The sequence below is a fragment of the Entelurus aequoreus genome, linkage group LG18, assembly GCF_033978785.1.
Source record: "Entelurus aequoreus isolate RoL-2023_Sb linkage group LG18, RoL_Eaeq_v1.1, whole genome shotgun sequence".
NCBI lineage: Eukaryota > Metazoa > Chordata > Actinopteri > Syngnathiformes > Syngnathidae > Entelurus > Entelurus aequoreus.
In genome coordinates, this window is record NC_084748.1 from 18511707 (window position 1) to 18527035 (window position 15329).

At 38.5% G+C, this 15329-nt stretch overlaps 1 protein-coding gene across 1 annotated transcript in view; it reads left to right on the forward strand.

Moving 5' to 3' along the window:
* Positions 1–195: 195 nt before the first annotated feature.
* Positions 196–15329, forward strand: part of LOC133633900 (phosphatidylinositol 5-phosphate 4-kinase type-2 beta) — a 60531-nt gene continuing 45397 nt past the window's right edge. The window contains exons 1-2 of the mRNA XM_062026698.1: positions 196–668; positions 13576–13673. Of these exons, the coding sequence (XP_061882682.1) occupies positions 522–668; positions 13576–13673 (245 nt within the window). The 5' untranslated portion in view covers positions 196–521. The remainder of the gene's footprint in view (positions 669–13575; positions 13674–15329) is intronic.

The following is a 15329-nucleotide window of genomic DNA, read 5'->3' on the forward strand; positions in this document are numbered from 1 at the left end:
GAGGCCTTAGAGGGGCGCTGTTGACTTGAAGCTGGCACGGACTCTGGAAGCTTAGTAAAGACGCCATCTTGAGGAGACCTCCAACTCTGCTTGGTGATGACTGACAACAATTTTAGGCGCATCAGGATGGCATTACCGGGGTCCATGTGAAACTGTGTCACGTTGGTCGTGCTCTATAATCAATAGGAGGGGGTGGGGGGGGGGGAACGACGAGCCGTTGGACTAATGTTTTCAGAGTCGAACCGCGCGGTAGCCTGATGGCCGGCTAGCTGCTCCGTGCACTCCGCCGCGGCCTGTTGGGGGTGAGGAAGGGAGGTGACGGCGCAGAAATGCTCGACTACCGCTGACTCCCAAGCGGACGGTCACCCGAGACGGACACCCGCTTCGAGTCGGACGACGAGCACAATGCACTTATAATACGTCTTTTTTTTTTTTTGGAAAAAGCTTTTAACTTTTTTTTTTTTTTTTAATGGTGGCGTTTGGACTCTGAACGACAGTGAATTCCACCCGCCGGAGGAGACATGTCATCCAACTGCACCAGCGCAGCGGCGCCTGTCAGTGCTAGCAAAACCAAGACGAAAAAGAAGCATTTTATAGGACAGAAATTCAAGTTGTTCCGCGCAAGTGAACCCATTCTCAGCGTTTTAATGTGGGGTGTGAATCACACGGTAACTACTTTTCTTTTAATGCATCTATGTCGACTCCTGGCTGCATGTGTTTGTGTTTAGCTCGTCGTTAGCATAACAATATTAGTGTCGTTTGTGCTGACCCTTACTTCCATGTTGTGTGTTAGTCTTGTGTGTGTCACTTCTACATCCCAGCACATGATATCAATGTGTCGTCATGCGTGTTTAACGTGTTGTCGGTATTCTGGAGCCATGCAGGGACATGGTGGAAGGGGTGTGACCGGCAGATGGGGAAGCAGGTTACCTATTTTCAGCCCTGCTTTTGCGGATTGTAGCCTGTTTGTTTTTAAAGGGAAATCTGTTCAATGCACCAGTGTTTTTCAACCTTTTCTGAGGCAAGGCAAATTTTTTTCATTAGTGTGAATTATGTGAATTATATTTATATAGCGCTTTTCTCTAGTGACTCGAAGCGCTTTTACATAGTTAAAAGCAGGTTACCCATTTTTAGCCCTGCTTTTGCCCTGTTTTTTTTTTAAAGGGAAATCTGTTTAATGCACCAGTGTTTTTCAACCTTTTCTGAGGCAAGACACATTTTTTTCATTAGTGTGAATTATGTGAATTATTATATAGCACTTTTCTCTAGTGACTCGAAGGGCTTTTACATAGTTAAAAGCAGGTTACCCATTTTTAGCCCTGCTTTTGCCCTGTTTTTTAAGGGAAATCTGTTCAATGCACCAGTGTTTTTCTACCTTTTTTGAGGCAAGGCACATTTTTTTCATTGGTGTGAATTATGTGAGTTATTATATAGCGCTTTTCTCTAGTGACTCAAAGCGCTTTTACATAGTTAAAAGCAGGTTACCCATTTTTAGCCCTGCTTTTGCTGATGGTATCCTGTTTTATTTAAGGGAAATCTGTTCAATCCACCAGTGTTTTTCAACCTTTTCTGAGGCAAGGCAAATTTTTTTCATTAGTGTGAATTATATTTATATAGCGCTTTTCTCTAGTGACTCAAAGCGCTTTTACATAGTTAAAAGCAGGTTACCCATTTTTAGCCCTGCTTTTGCCCTGTTTTTTTTTTTAAGGGAAATCTGTTCAATGCACCAGTGTTTTTCTACTTTTTTTGAGGCTAGGCACATTTTTTTCATTAGTGTGAATTATGTGAGTTATTATATAGTGCTTTTCTCTAGTGACTCAAAGCGCTTTTACATAGTTAAAAGCAGGTTACCCATTTTTAGCCCTGCTTTTGCGGATGGTATCCTGTTTTTTTTTAAGGGAAATCTGTTCAATCCACCAGTGTTTTTCAACCTTTTTTGCAGCAAGGCACATTTTTTTTCATTAGTGTGAATTATCTGAGTTATTATATAGCGCTTTTCTCTAATGCAGTGGTTCTTTACCTGGGTTCGATCGAACCCTAGGGGTTCGGTGAGTCGGCCTCAGGGGTTCGGCGGAGGTCAAGACACACCCGACTCATCGTGTAAATAAAAACGTCTCCCTATCGGCGTATTACGAATACGGCAACAGCAGAAGTCACACTGATTTGCAGGTGTGTAATTTGTTGTGAGTTTATGCACTGTGTTGGTTTTGTTCTTTGAACAAGGTGATGTTCATGCATGGTTCATTTTGTGCACCAGTAAAAAAACATGGTAACACTTTAGTATAGGGAACATATTCACCATTAATTAGTTGCTTAGTAACATGCAAATTAGTAACATATTGGCTCTTAACTAGTCATTATTAAGTACTTATTAATGCCTTATTATAACCCTAACCAAATAACTGTAAATTAAGTCGTTGTTACTTAGAATATGTTCCCCATATTAAAGTGCTACCAACAACATATAACTTTGTCTTGAATTTGAAAAACAACATTTTATTTTTCACTAAAGAAGGGTTTGGTGAATGCGCATATGAAACTGGTGGGGTTCGGTACCTCCAACAAGGTTAAGAACCACTGCTCTAATGACTAAAAGCGCTTTTACATAGTTAAAAGCAGGTTACCCATTTTCAGCCCTGCTTTTGCCCTGTTTTTTTAAGGGAAATCTGTTCGATGCACCAGTGTTTTTCAACCTTTTTTGCAGCCAGGCACATTTTTTTCATTAGCGTGAATTATATTTATATAGCGCTTATCTCTAGTGACTCAAAGCGCTTTTACATAGTTAAAAGCAGGTTACCCATTTTTAGCCCTGCTTTTGCGGATGGTAGCCTGTTTTTTTTTAAAGGAAATCTTTTCAATGCACCAGTGTTTTTCAACTTTTTCTGAGGCAAGGCACATTTTTTTCATTAGTGTGAATTATGTGAGTTATTATATAGTGCTTTTCTCTAGTGACTCAAAGCGGTTTTACATAGATAAAAGCAGGTTACCCATTTTTAGCCCTGCTTTTGCGGATGGTAGCCTGCTTTTTTTAAAGGGAAATCAATGCAGGGCAGCACGGTGGAAAAGGGGTTAGTGCATGTGCCTCACAATACGAAGGCCCTGAGTAGTCCTGAGTTCAATCCCGGGCTCGGGATCTTTCTGTGTGGAGTTTGCATGTTCTCCCCGTGACCGTGGGTTCCCTCCGGGTACTCCGGCTTCCTCCCACCTCCAAAAACATGCATCTGGGGATAGGTGGATTGGCAACACTAAATTGGCCCTAGTGTGTGAATGTTGTCTGTCTATCTGTGTTGGCCCTGTGTTGAGGTGGCGACTTGTCCAGGGTGTACACCACCTTCAGCCCGAATGCAGCTGAGATCGGCTCCAGCACCCCCCGCAACCCCAAAAGGGACAAGCGGTAGAAAATGGATGTTCAATGTACCAGTGTTTTTCAACCTTTTCTGAGGCAAGGCACATTTTTTTCATTAGTGTGAATTATGTGAATTATATTTATGTACCGATTTTCTCTAGTGACTCAAAGCGCTTTTACATAGTTAAACCCAATATCTAAGTTACGTTTAAACCAGTCTGGGCGGCACTGGGAGCAGGTGGATAAAGTGTCTTGCCCAAGGACACAACGGCAGTAACTAGGATGGCGGAAGCGGGTATCGAACCTGGAACCCTCAAGTTGTTGGCACGGCCGCTCTACCAACCGAGCTATACCGCCCCATTAAAAAATACGGAGTCACACCACTAGCAGAAAATGTTAACTCCACCAGTTCGTCAAGCCTTATTTTTAGTTGGTTGGTGTTTTCCTGTGTGTAGTGCTTTAGTTCTTGTCTTGCGCTGTTATTTTGGTGGCCCTTCCTGTTTTGTTGGTGTTTTCCTGTAGCAGTTTCATGTTTTCCTTTGAGCGCTATTACCCGCACCTGCTTTGTGTTAGCAAGCAAGACTATTTAAATTTAAAGTACCAATGATTGTCACACACACAATAGGTGTGGCGAAATTATTCTCTGCATTTGACCCATCACAAGTTGTTGCTATCCTTCATTGTCGGGACATTGTTGATTGTCATGTCATGTACGGACGTACTTTGTGGAGGCCGTGTCTGCTCCCCACGCTGCAAGTTTTTGCTGTCGTCCAGCATTCTGTTTCTGTTTACCGTGTAGCCATTTCAGTTTTACTTTCGTTTTGCATAGCCATCCCTATGCTTCATTGCCTTTTCCTTTTGTTCATTTTTGGTTTAAGCATTACCTACCTTTTTACCTGCACACTGTCTCCCGCTGTGGTCTGCATATTGGGATCACAACAAACCATCCTCGTCTCACCCGACATATTCTGACTTTTACAAAGCAATTAACCACCTGCTGCCCCCTACTGACATGGAGTATTACGTGGTTACCCTGCCGAGTTCTACACAGCACAGACACTAAGCAACTGCACATTATTTGCAGATTATAATTATTGATTTGCAAAAAATATTTTTTGGACCAATTAGGTGAAGTTGCATAATTTCCCACAGCACACCAGACAATATCTCGCAGCACAGTGGTTGAGAAGAGTGAGTTCAGTTCACCCTTTAAAACTGTAGTCCATCTGCTGGTACAATTTTTTTTGGTCAAGTGTGAATGCAGTCCACCCAAACCAGGACCGTGTTCCTAAGAGATTCCAGCTAGTGTTGTAAAATGTTAGTACATGTAAACCGCACTTTCCGATGCCTTAAGACAAGGGTGTCAAACGTAAGGCCAGAGGGCCGGATTAGGCCCGCTAACAGGTTTTATCCGGCCGGCAGGATGAGTTTGCGAAGTATAAAAATGAGCCGAAATTTTTTAATGAAAGAAACTGCTGTTCTAAATGTGTCCACTAGAGGTCGCAATAGCAATTCTTTGTATCTTTGTAGATGATGCTACATATGTAAAAAAAATAATAATTAAATAAACCACATGATGTTAGTGCACTAGTCGAGGAAAATGAGCAAACTGCTTAAATAACATCCTGTAATTTGATTTGTATATATATATTTTTATCTTGATAGATTGAAAATAAACACCAATGAGTTGACTAAAGAACATTATCACATATTTCATTCAGAAAATATATATAACGACAAATTAAGATAGAATACTATTAACCGCAACATGTATCCCTACTGCTTATGTTCAGGTGTGTTAACAAGTCAACCTAAACAGGTTCTATTGTATTTGTTATGGTTCAGTCTTAGCTGAGTTTGGTCTTTTACAGTGTGCTCTCGCTGTGCTGGGTACACTTTATCAATTAAAAAAAACTTTGTAAAGGCAGAATCTTTCTGTTGCAGCTCCTGAAATGGATTTTGTGAGTTATGTAAATTAGATGCAGTGATGGGAGTGATGTTGCTGTTTTGTAGATTGTGCAGTAATGGGGACAACATACCTTGAACGTTTGTTGTACGTCTTGTGTATTGCTACAAGTAGCAGCATATTTGTCAGCGATTTAAACTGCCTGTTTAATGCATGAAATGTATCAAAACAGGCTGGTAATTTTTGCTGCATCTCTACTATCCAACAGGTGAACTTTGGCAGTGGGTGTGTGGGTGCGCCACAAAGGCAACTCTGATTTGTGGTGTGGGTGGGGAGCCATCAGACAGTCAAGTTTTCCTCCTCATCAGCTGTTTGATGCGTCTATAACAGCGCCTGAAGCTGAAAGGCTGCGTTGGTTGGTGTAGAGCTTGTGGATAATGCTTGTAAATCCGCAGCTAACTTTTTATTTCCATGATCTCACAGTGCCAAAAACAAACAAACATCCGCCCACTCAAGAAATGTTTACGTTACATTGCACTACAAAGTCTTACTTCATGCAATTTTCAGAAAGTCATGCCTTGTGGGATGGTTTTAAATGGTGTTTCTCTGCTTTAGCAAGTGTTATGGAAAACCGTGTTTCCACGCAGTGGTACAGTTAATTTCTGCACACCAAAGAAGAGTGGACAAGTGAACCCTAATTTGTCATTGTGTATGTATGCTAGGACTGTACCATTTTGAGAAAAAACCTTATTGCGATTTTTATCTCCAAAATTGCGGTTCAATCTGGGATTTTTATGTATACATATAAATGCATAAAACTGCAAAATTAATTAATGAAAGAAAACCTGTTACCTTAAAGGCCTACTGAGCCCCACTACTACCGACCACGCAGTCTGATAGTTTATATATCAATGATGAAATCTTAACATTGCAACACATGCCAATACGGCCGGGTTAACTTATAAAGTGCAATTTTAAATTTCCTGCTAAACTTCCGGTTGAAAACTCCTTTGGAGGATGACGTATGCGCGTGACGTAGCCAGTGAAACAGAGGTATGGCTCCCCCATTGAAGCCAATACAAACTAGCTCTGTTTTCATCTCATTGTTCCACAGTATTCTGGACATCTGTGTTGGTGAATCTGTTGCAATTTGTTCATTGCATTATGGAGAAAGAAGCTGAGCAAGCAAAGAAGAAAGTTGTCGGTGCGAAGCGGAGTATTTTGCGAGGGAAGTCAGCAACACAAAACAGCCGGCGTTTCATTGTTTACATTCCAGAAAGATGCAGTCAAGATCGAAGAACTCGGACAACAGAGACTCTTACCAGGAGGACTTTGACTTCGATACACAGACGCCTGTAGAGAACTGGGACAACACAGACTCTTACCAGGATTACTTTGATTTGGATACAAAGACGCAGACGTGGTACCGTGAGTACGCAGCTGCGCTTCCAAACATTTGATCGCTTGCCCGTACGTGCATGTCACGTATGTAACTTTGGGTAAATATATAAGCTTTATGAACCTTGGGTTAGGTGAACGGTCCTTTGGGCTGAGTGAGTGTGTGTGTTGTGCAGGTGTTTGAATTGTATTAGCGGGTTATATGGACGGGAGCTAGGAGCTAGCATAACAAACACCTAGGTGTTTTTATGCGGGATTAATTTGTGGCATATTAAATATAAGCCTGGTTGTGTTGTGGCTAGTAGAGTATATATATGTCTTGTGTTTATTTGCTGTTGTAGTCATTCCCAGCTGAATATCAGGTCCCACCCGTGCGATTCCATACATTTAAATAAATGATAAATGGGTTATACTTGTATAGCGCTTTTCTACCTTCAAGGTACTCAAAGCGCTTTGACAGTATTTCCACATTCATCCATTCACACACACATTCACACACTGATGGCGGGAGCTGCCATGCAAGGCGCTAACCAGCAGCCATCAGGAGCAAGGGTGAAGTGTCTTGCCCAAGGACACAACGGACGTGACTAGGATGGTGGAAGGTGGGGATTGAACCCCTGTAACCAGCAACACTCCGATTGCTGGCACGGCCACTCTACCAACTTCGCCACGCCGTCCCTTTGATCTCTTGCCCATACGTGCGTGTCACGTACGTAACTTTGGTTAAATATAAGCTTTATGAACCTTGGGTTAGGTGAACGGTCCTTTGGGCTGAGTGAGTGTGTGTGTTGTGCAGTTGTTTGAATTGTATCGGCGGGTTATATGGACGGGAGCTAGTAGCTAGGAGCTAGCATAACAAACACCTAGGTGTTTTTATGCGGGATTAATTTGTGGCATATTAAATATAAGCCTGGTTGTGTTGTGGCTAATAGAGTGTATATATATGTCTTGTGTTTATTTACTGTGGTAGTCAATCCCAGCTGAATATCAGGTCACCCCCGGCTCTCACAGCATCTTCCCTATCTGAATCGCTTCCACTCCCCACTAGTCCTTCACTTACACTTTCCTCATCCACAAATCTTTCATCCTCGCTCAAATTAACGGGGAAATCATCGCTTTCTCGGTCCGAATCGCTCTCACTTCTGGCCGCCATCACTGTAAACAATAGGGAACTTTGCGGAAATGTTGAACTGACTACGTCACGCTACTTCCGGTAGGGGCAAAGCTTTTTTTGTCACATACCAAAAGTTGCGATCTTTATCGTCGTCGTTCTCTACTAAATCCTTTCAGCAAAAATATGGCAATATCGCGAAATGATCAAGTATGACACATAGAATAGATCTGCTATCCCCGTTTAAATAAAAAAAAAATCATTTCAGTAGGCCTTTAAGACTGTCAACATATTCTTGTCTGAAGGTGCCACACATTAAAACAGTATGCAAAAATGTACTTTATGCACGAGATTCAAAGCTTTTGTCTATATCAGTGGTCACCAACCTTTTCGAACCCCAAGATCCCTGGTCTCAGCCAAAAACTAAAGCAAGATCTAGCCCTGCGTCAACTGTGTGTGCATGTATGAATGTGTGTGTCTGTGTATGTGTGTGAAGGTGTATATGTGTGTGTGTGTGTGTGTGTATATGTGTATGTATATATATATATATATATATATATATATATATATATATATATATATATATATATATATATATATATATATATATATATATATAAAACATACATATATATTACACAGACATATATATATATATTACATATATACATATGCACACATATATATATATATATATATATACACACACACACACGTGTATATGTATGTATATATATATATATGTACACACACATGTGTGTGTATATATATATATATATATATATATATATATATATATATATATATATATATATATATATATATTGCACCAATTCCTAGTTTGAGAACCCGGTTTCAAACAATGGCAATGATAACTATTCTGATTCTGATTTTGATATTATGTATATCAACCATATATATATACTTTATATGTATGTGTATGTATATACATATATACAGTATATGTATCTATGGAAATATACAGCCCCTTTCCAAATATTTAGATATCATGGAAAAGTTTATTTCCATAATTCCATTTGAAGTGTTAAACTTCCATAGATTCAAGACCCACAACTTAAAAGATTTCAAGTATTTAGTTGTTTATTTCACAATTTCAAGTATTTGGTTGTTTATTTGTACATCATTTGGGCCTCCAGCTCACAAAACCTACGAAAACAGGATTTAAAAAAACATTGAATACTGTGATCAGCCCAAATTTTACAGGGCATGAATGTTTTAAACTGAGTGTTACACACTACTCATCTACTAAAATCAAAGCACCTGCACAGGTTTTCCCAGGTGTCATTAAATTGCTTCACTTTGATTCAATTGTCTCAGTTAGGATCAATATGGGGAAGACTGAAGACTTGACAATTGGCCAGAAGACCATCATTGATACCCTCCATAGGATGGGTAAGCCACAAAAGTTCAAGCTAAGGAGGCTGGCTGTTCACAGAGTGCTGTGTCCAAGCATATCAATGGAAAGTCTAGTGGAAGGGCAAAATATGGCAGGAGAAGATGCACCAGCAGAAGAGCTGACCGTGGGCTTCTGCGGATTATCAAACAGAGAAGATTCATGAATCTGGCAGAGATCCAGAAAGAGTGGAATGAGGCAGGAGTCAAGAGGTTCAAAAACCACCACATTCAGACGCATCCGGGAGATGGGCTTAAACTGTCGGGTTCCTCTGGTCAAACTGCTTCTGAGTCTGAGCCAAGGTAGGAAGCATCTCAACTGGGCCAAGAAGAAGAAGGACTGGACTGTTGGCCAGTGGTCCAAAGTTCTCTTTTCCGATTCAAGTAAAGTGTGCCTTTCATTCGGGAATCAACGTCTAAAGGTTTGGAGGAAGACCGGTGAGGGAAAGAACCCAAGCTGATTGAGGTCCAGTGTGAAATATCCACAGTCAGTCATGATTTGGGGTGCAATTTCCAGTGCAGGTGTTGGTCAACTCTACTTTCTTAAATCCAAGGTCACCGCATCAGTCTACCAGAATGTTTTAGAGGACTTCATGATTCCTGCTGCTGAGGATCTGTATGGAGATGCAGATTTCATCTTCCAGCAGGACCTGGCCCCTGCCCATACCGCCAGAAGCACCAAAACCTGATTTGATGCCCATGCCATAACAGTGCTTGACTGGCCAGCCAACTCGCCGGACCTAAATCCCATTGACAATCTATGGGGTATTATCAAGAGGAAAATGAGGGGCACCAGACCCAAAAACAAAGGGAGCTGACAGCAAGCATCAAGGAAATCTGGGCTTCCATAACTCCCAGCCAATGCCACAGGGTGATTGCCTCAATGCCACAGCACATCGAGGCAGTGATTAAGGCAAAGGGATTCCCTACAAAGTATTGAAGATTGACATATCATTTTGATTGATTTGATGTGATCCTAATTTCTTTTTTTTCCTGCAAAAACTGAGAAGTATATGTTGATTTCTTCACAGTATTCAAATTTTTTTAAATCCTGTTTTTGTGGGTTTTATGAGCTGGAAGCCCAAATTATGTAAAAATAACTAAATACTAAATTACATATTAAATTGTGGGCCCTGAATCAATAATCTATGGAAGGTTAACTTTTTGTATTTCGATACTTTTCTAAATAAAGGAGACCACAAAAAATAGCAGTATTGGCTTTATTTGAACAAAATATCTTAGGGTACATTAAACATCTGTTTATTATTGCAATCGAAGAACAATTTTGTCCTTAAATAAAATAGTGAACATATGAGACAACTTGTCTTTTAGTAGTAAGTAAGCAAACAAAGGCTCCTAATTTGTCTGCTGTTGTATGCAGTAACCTAGTGTGTATAATTCTATTATTTTGTCAAAATTATTAAGGACAAGCTGTAAAAATATATTATTAATCTACTTGTTCGTTTACTGGTAAAATCGGGTTAATTTCTGTTTTAACATGTTCTATCTACACTTCTGTTAAAATGTAATAATCACTTCTTCTGTTGTTTGATACTTCACATTAGTTTGGGATGATACCACAAATTTAGGTATCGATCCGATACCAAGTAGTTACAGGATCATACATTGGTCATAATTTAAATTCTCATGTGTCCTGGAACATATTTCCTGAGTTTATGAATACAATATGAATTTTAAAGAAAAAATATTTTGTGACGATAAAAAAATATCGATGTAATCATAGTAGTATCAACTACATACGCTCTTGCACTTGGTATCATTAACGTGGATGTCAGGTGTAGATCCACCCATGGCATTTGTTTACATTCGGGCGCGGTAGCTTTTGTTAGCGGTGACGCCGGTGAGCTGTTGTATCCTTCTACGGTGGGTAGTGAAGCATGTTTAGCTATTCCTCGTCCTCAGCGATGTCCTCAGTGATATGGTTTTGATTACAAATCGGTGGTCCATAAGGTGCTATCTTGCCCAATTTTCACATTTATTTTAGGTATTTATGTAATTTTATTGTTTTCTGCCATATTAATTAGTTTATACTGCTTTTGTTGCTTTTATATTCACATTCAATTTCTATTATTTACTTGAGGTCAATGAAACAGTGTTTTATCTACAGTATCGTTTCTCTTAAAAATAAAATAATTTTGAATGTTTTTTTGTTGTTTTTTTTAGATAAAACTTGGTTAAAAGATTTCAGTACCAATGTTTTTTGAAGATTTTAAGCACATTTAAAAATACCGCGATAATAATCGTGATAATTTTGGTCACAATAACCGTGATAAGAAATGTTAATACCGTGACATCCCTAATTTTATATATATATATATATATATATATATATATATATATATATATACATATATACATATACAGTATATATAAAGTGTGTGTATATATACACTATATTGCCGAAAGTATTTGGCCACTCATCCAAATGATGAGAAACAGGTGTCCTAATCACTTGGCCCGGTGTATAAAATCAAGCACTTAGGCATGAAGACTGTTTCTACAAACATTTGTGAAAGAATGGGCCCGCTCTCAGTGATTTCCAGCGTGGAACTGTCATAGGGACGGCGTGGCGAAGTTGGTAGTGTGGCTGTGCTGTGTGTTACTGGGGTTCAATTCCCACCTTCTACCTTCCTAGTCACGTCCGTTGTGTCCTTGGGCAAGACACTTCACCCTTTGCCTCTGATGGCTGCTGGTTAGCGCCTTGCATGGCAGCTCCCGCCATTAGTGTGTGAATGTGTGTGTGAATGGGTAAATGTGGAAATACTGTCAAAGCGCTTTGAGTACCTTGACGGTAGAAAAGCGCTATACAAGTATAACCCATTTATTTATTTATTTATTTATTTATTTATTTATAGGATGCCACCTGTGCAACAAATCCAGTTGTGAAATGTCCTCGCTCCTAAATATTCCAAAGTCAACTTTATTATAAGAAAAATGAAGAGTTTGGGAACAACAGCAAGTCAGCCACCAAGTGGTAGGCCACGTAAACTGACAGAGAGGGGTCAGCGGATGCTGAAAGCGCATAGTGCAAAGACTTTCTGCACAGTCAGTTGCTACAGAGCTCCAAACTTCATGTGACCTTCCAATTAGCCCACGTACAGTACGCAGAGAGCTTTAGGAATGGGTTTCCATGGCCAAGCAGCTGTATCTAAGTCATACATTACCAAGTCTAATGCAAAGCGTGGGATGTAGTGGTGTAAAGCACGTCTCTACTGGACTCTAGAGCAGTGGAGACGCGTTCTCTGGACTGATGAATCACGATTTTCCATCTGGCAATCTGATGGACCCAGTCTGGGTTTGGAGGTTGCCAGGAGAACGCTACATTTCGGACTGCATAGTGCCAAGTGTGAAATTTGGTGGAGGAGGAATTATGGTGTGGGGTTGGTTTTTCAGGAGATGGGCTTGGCCCCTTAGTTCCAGTGAAAGGAACTTTGATTGCTCCAGGATACCAAAACATTTTGGACAATTCCATGGGATGGCACTTCAAGTTCATATGTGAGTAAAGGCAGGTGGCCAAATACTTTTGGCAATACAGTATATATATATATATATATATATATATATATATATATATATATATATATATATATATATATATATATATATATATATATATATATTATATTTATATTTATATATTATATGTATATTTATATATATATATATATTTATATATATTTATATATATATATTATATGTATATTTATATATATTTATATGTGTGTATATATATAATGTGTGTATGTGTATATATATGTATATACAGTATATGTGTGTATAAATATATATATGTGTGTGTATATATATATATATATATATATACATATATATATATATATAATGTGTGTGTGTGTGTGTGTGTATATATGTATATATATTTAAAAATACAAACAACATGAAAATATTTGGGTAACAGAACTGTGCAGACCTTTTGCTTTTATAAAGAAAACTATTTTCAAGTTAATTTCATCAAGCATTTGTACATTTTATATTCTGGAGATGTAAATGGCCCGTAGATTCTGTATTTTTGAGTGTATTTTATTTATATTGCGACTCGAAAAGAAAATTCCATTAGTGTGTGATCCGAATATCATCAAAGGTTGTGTGTGTGAATGGGTGAATGTGGAAATACTGTCAATACTGTCAAAGCGCTTCGAGTACCTTGAAGGTAGAAAAGCGCTATACAAGTATAACCCATTTATTTATATTTATTTATAGTGGACAAAGTCAGGTTGCTCTTTGCTCTCAAGTTAATGATTATTTATGTTGGTAAACACCTGCAGAGATTTTACAAAGTTTAGGTTGAATGTTTTCTGTATTTACAGTGTATATAGACTGATTAATAATTTCTGATCAACTGATTTTTTTGTCTTCCTCCAGATTAACGAGTTAAATAATGTGCCTGTACCAGTAATGCTGATGCCGGATGACTTTAAAGCCTACAGCAAAATCAAAGTGGACAACCATCTATTTAACAAGTAGGTACCTAAACATTCTCATGCTGTCACAGACCATTTGTAAAAGGATTTTATGATCTTGTATTTTATCTAGTGTTTGACTATGCTTCAATGGTCAGAATAACTCCTCTTATCAGACCACCTCAATTATTCAATTCTATGAGGCTCACACTGGCTGCTTTATGCTTTATTGTATAACAGGTTCCCCTTTCGGTGTGAAAAAGATGTTGTTTCCTCATTACACTGTCATGAAATTGTTGAAGCTCATTTTGAATGAATGCTATTAAGGATGTACTGAATTCGAAACGAAACCAGAAATGAAGAAACAAAGATTGAAAACTAAAACGCCCAAATATATTATTATGCCAATCATTATTATCATTGCATTTACAGCTATAACTGTGTATTACCTCACTAATGTGTATTACCTCACTAAAAGCAAGGCATTGCTATAAGGCTGCAGCTAACGATTATTTTTCTATCGATTAATCTATAGATAATTTTTCTCGGTTAATCTATAGATAATTTTTTCGATTAATCTATAGATTATTTTTCCTTTTACCGATTTTTTATTTTTATTTAAAATGAAGATGAAAAAATAAATGTAGGCCAGTTTTTTCAAAAGGCATGGCTTTTATTTACAAAAAAAAAAAGTATGGCCACTCAGTCAACATTGACAACAACATGACAAAATATTCTGTAACAATGTAAACATTTAAAACTTTTTACATTTAACAAAATTAAAAGTATAGCTTATTTGCTTTTTAATGTGCAAAAATCAAAGTAAACATCCAGTGCAAATCTTAATATTCTGCAATAGTATAAGCATTTCAGAAGTAAAAGTATTGCTTATTTTGCTTTAAAATGTGCAAAAATAAAGATAAACATCCAATACAAAAAAGTGCAAAACAAAATATTCTGTAACAACAGTGTAAACATTTCAACAAAAGTGAAAGTATTGCTTATTTGCTAAAATGTGCAAAAATAAAGATAAACATCCAATACAAAAAAGTGCAAAACGAAATATTCTGTAACAATAGTGTAAACATTTCAACAAAAGTGAAAGTATTGCTTATTTGCTAAAATGTGCAAAAATAAAGATAAACATCCAATACAAAAAAGTGCCAATCTAAATATTCTGGAGCACTGTAAACATTAAGTATGGCTTTTAAAATGTGCAAAATAAACATCCAGTCCAACACAGTACACAATAACCAATTCTACTCATTCCAGTGAGTGACTAACAGTTGTAATGAAGAAACGTTAGCATGTCTACATGCTCTGGGGTGAGGCTGGTTCTTTTCATGTTTACAATATTCCCAGCAGCTGAAAATAGGCGCTCAGAACGGGTCGATGTGGCTGGAACTGAGAGGTAATTAGCCTTCACCTCAAGCCAGGACTGCGAGTGAGCTGGGCTGCAGATTAAGTTTCTAGAAGGTCAACGGGCTCATGGTGATGTTACTAGTAGTTGACTGGGATTTGTTTATTATCATTTGGGGAGAGTCCGCTGCCTGATGCTCACCTGCTAAACATCTATCTGCTCGACGCTGAAGCGCTGACTACATGCGCTCTGAATACGCACTGCTGATTGGCTGTTAACGCTCTGAATACGCACTGCTGATTGGCTGTTAACGCTTTGTGTGTACCAATCAGATGGTTGTGTGGGTGGGACAATGC